General features: G+C 41.2%; 1 protein-coding gene across 2 annotated transcripts in view; it reads left to right on the top strand.

Annotated features, from left to right (window-relative positions):
• phf1 (PHD finger protein 1) overlaps positions 1–3,426 on the top strand; it is a 22,311-nt gene that overhangs the window by 15,466 nt on the left and 3,419 nt on the right. For both annotated transcript variants that reach the window (XM_037980081.1, XM_017433288.3), the window contains exon 12: positions 1,279–1,357. In XM_037980081.1, the coding sequence (XP_037836009.1) occupies positions 1,279–1,357 (79 nt within the window). The remainder of the gene's footprint in view (positions 1–1,278; positions 1,358–3,426) is intronic.

The following is a 3,426-nucleotide window of genomic DNA, read 5'->3' as shown; positions in this document are numbered from 1 at the left end:
CTGTAGTCTGGCTGTAGCCTGACTGTAGTCTGGCTGTAGTCTGGCTGTAGCCCGGCTGTAGCCCGGCTGTAGCCCGACTGTAGCCTGACTGTAGTCTGGCTGTAGTCTGGCTGTAGCCCGACTGTAGCCTGGCTGTAGTCTGACTGTAGTCTGACTACAGGAAATCATCTGTCAAAAAGAATCGAAGCTCCTCCTGAACATTTTGTCTGCTGGTTCCATTAGGATCCAAACGTTCATTAAGCAGCTCTTTCCTACAGAGCTCAAATTGAAGCGAACAGATTCTTTAAATTAGCCGTGGATAAACGATCTGTTTCTGCAGAATCTTATGGAACTGATTCTCATTGTTCTCCCACTTGCACACAAGAAATATTAAGGTTTTATGTGCAGTATGTTATAATTAACTCCCCTTTTCTTTGGTAACATTTCAGAAGATTTCTTTCTGCACAATCTGCAGAACAAAATGTCAACTTTTCCTACTTTCATAATCTGCTGCTCAGAGTGCCAAGCAATTTACTGAACACACATTAATGCTAGAAGGAGGAGACATCTCTGTCTTTAAAACGATTCCGTGGAGTTTTTATTTTCCAACAGAATGAAACAATTTAGGTTCCTAATACTGGAATAACTAATTACTACAGTAAAAGTGTGTTGTTCATTCCCCGGAGGGATATAATGGATGCATCGGTGTCTTAAAGCCTCTCTTGGGGTTTTTAGAACCAAAATTTACATCTTTTGTGAACTTACTCAGTTTAAAACAAAACAAGACAGTGAAAAATACATTACACTGCTTTCTACTCCAAGTAATATGTTGACTAAATATGTGACGATCAGTTTCATCTACTACCAAACCAAATTTTAGGTCAAGATCTGTAAAATCAACTGAGTTAAAGCTACTTTTATGTTAGCTAAGGTTGATTAGTTGTGGTGGCCATTTAGAAATGAGTTAAAGTTATTAAAGTGTAGATATGCATCCAGAAATTATTTTTTAAATGAAAGTTTTATAAAAATGTGTGTATTAGTTCATGAGATTGTTTGCTAACAGACAAACACATGAATACACACACACAGGCACAGACAAAAACACTATCGCCTGCCTTTCGTCTTTCAGTAGTGGGCTGTAATAAAACCATGCTTTCAATGAAAGAAAAGGACAAACATCTGCTAAAATTCCCTTTTTTTACACCGTACACCTGACTAAAGACCCCAGTGAAGCTGTAACAATGAATTAAAAGTCTAAAAATGTTTATTTACTAATTGCTGTGTTTTTGTCCTCTTCAGCCCGTTGTCACTATCCTGCCAGAGGAGAGTTGGGGGGCCAGAGTCGCGTAAATCAAAGCGTCGCATCATGGAGACACAGGTCAGCGCCTCTGTCTCAGGAAGAGGGGGGAGGGGGGTCCAGGCCAGTAAACCCTGCTGATATTTTCTCCCTTTTTTCTATTTTAAATGCAGCCAGGTAAACAGCTCTGCTCGACCCAAATAACCTGTCAGTCAGACGAAGCCATGAGGGTTCATTTCACCATCAGTTCAGCGCCTTTGTGTTTGTTCTCTCCTCTGCAGCGTTTTTAAAGCCTGCTAATGTTTGAGAGAACACAAATAGATTAATAGCAGCTGTGAAAGATGTGGCATTGCTTCGATAAAATGTATAATTCAAATCCAATCTCGCAAAAAACCTGCTCTTGTGCTTCATCAACACCTGCAGTTCAGCACTGCATTTATCATTATCATCAAACCCAATTCCCAGCGGATCACTCTGAAACAAGCAACCTCACATGTGGCGGTTACTATTTTTACTCTGCATTCTTAACCGTGATGCTCATTGTGCCTTTATTTCCCTCCTACACATCACTCTGATCTGTGTATGTGCACGTACTGTAATCCTGGAACAATACGCTCTGCAGAGCTCTCATTTTTTCCCCACTCTGGCACATCCAGGCCTCATTGTTCTCCTCTGATTGACGCTAATCTCCATCCTTCTTGGAGGAGCAGGTTCGTCGTAGTGAGGAAAGTGAGACGGGTGGGAATTCTGATCTGCGTAGTCTGGGATCACTTCCAAGTGCACTTTGCAGTCAATTACAGTTTGGCCAGGTGGCGCTGGCACCTTGACAGTGCAACTCTGACATAGCGTTACCGTTTAAAGGCACAGACATCAGCCGAAGCCACTGATTAATAATCCCCCCTTCATAACAGTCATGCTACTGAAGGGAATGATGATGGGCTCAGTGTGGGGCGATATGTTACAGTCCGGCTATGACAGATCTTTAGGTGACCTCCTCCCTGATGACGTTCCCACTGACTGATAGCTCTCTCTGATGATGCCCTGATGTTTTTATGGGTCGTTAGTAGGCGGAGAGCTGCCTTACTAACCAGTCAGCTCCACGAGATGGGATGTGGAGGGGATGCATTGAACCGTCTGTTAGGAGCCTCGCTCATATCCATCCTTTATACAACTGCAATTCCAAAAAAGTTGGGATGTTGTGTAAAATGTGAATGAAAACTGATTGCAATGATTTACAAATCTCATAAATCCAATTGTACAGTTTTTAGGAAATAATAATGTAAGTTAGAATTTGATGGGAGCAACCAATCTTTAAAATGTTTGGTCAGGTCCATGTTTCCAGATGTGCAGCATCTCCATCAGTCTGTAAACATCTGGACCTGAGGTTGTCCCATTCTGTCTGTTCAACAGTCCAGGATGGGAGCAGATGTTGTTCTAAAACCTGGACTAATGCACCCCCATACCATCAGAGAGGCAGGCTGACCTCAGAACAGTTCTCCTCTTTGGTCCAGAGGAGACACATCTGTTCACATCTGGCTTCTTCTTTGCCTGATAGAGCTTTAAGCAGCATTTGTGGACGGCACGGTGAACTGTGTTTACAGACAGTGTTCCTGAGCAGAACAGAATCAGAACCTGCCTTGACCTTTGACCTCAGAAATTTCTCCAGATTCTCAAAATCCTTTGATGATTTTATGAACTGTAGATGATGGGATGTTCAAAGCTTTCCAAATGTTTCCATTAAGGAACATTATTTTGAAATAGTTCCACTATATTTAGACCCAGTTCCTGTCAGCCTGGTGAACCTCTGCCCATCTTTCCTTCTGACAGATTCGGCCTCTAAATGCTCTTTTTATCCTTAGTCGTCTGACTGACCTGCTGATAATTAACCTGATAAGTTGTAAAATGCTCCTCCAGCTGTTTCTTATCTGCTTTGTCACATGTTGCTGCCATTAAATTCAAAATTATCTTATTCTTTTTCCAATAAATGGTACAATTTCTTATTTTCAACATTGATATGTTTGCTGTGTTCCACTGTGAATAAAATGTGGGTTTATGGGATTTGCAAATAATTCCATTCTGTTTTTATTTACATTTTACAGAATGCCTCATCTTTTTGAGAATCTAACCTTTTTTGCTACAAATTCAAGAAA

Source organism: Kryptolebias marmoratus, linkage group LG16, assembly GCF_001649575.2.
Source record: "Kryptolebias marmoratus isolate JLee-2015 linkage group LG16, ASM164957v2, whole genome shotgun sequence".
Lineage (NCBI taxonomy): Eukaryota > Metazoa > Chordata > Actinopteri > Cyprinodontiformes > Rivulidae > Kryptolebias > Kryptolebias marmoratus.
The sequence above is the reverse complement of the archived record's forward strand: the minus strand, read 5'-3'. Positions and strand labels throughout refer to the sequence as shown.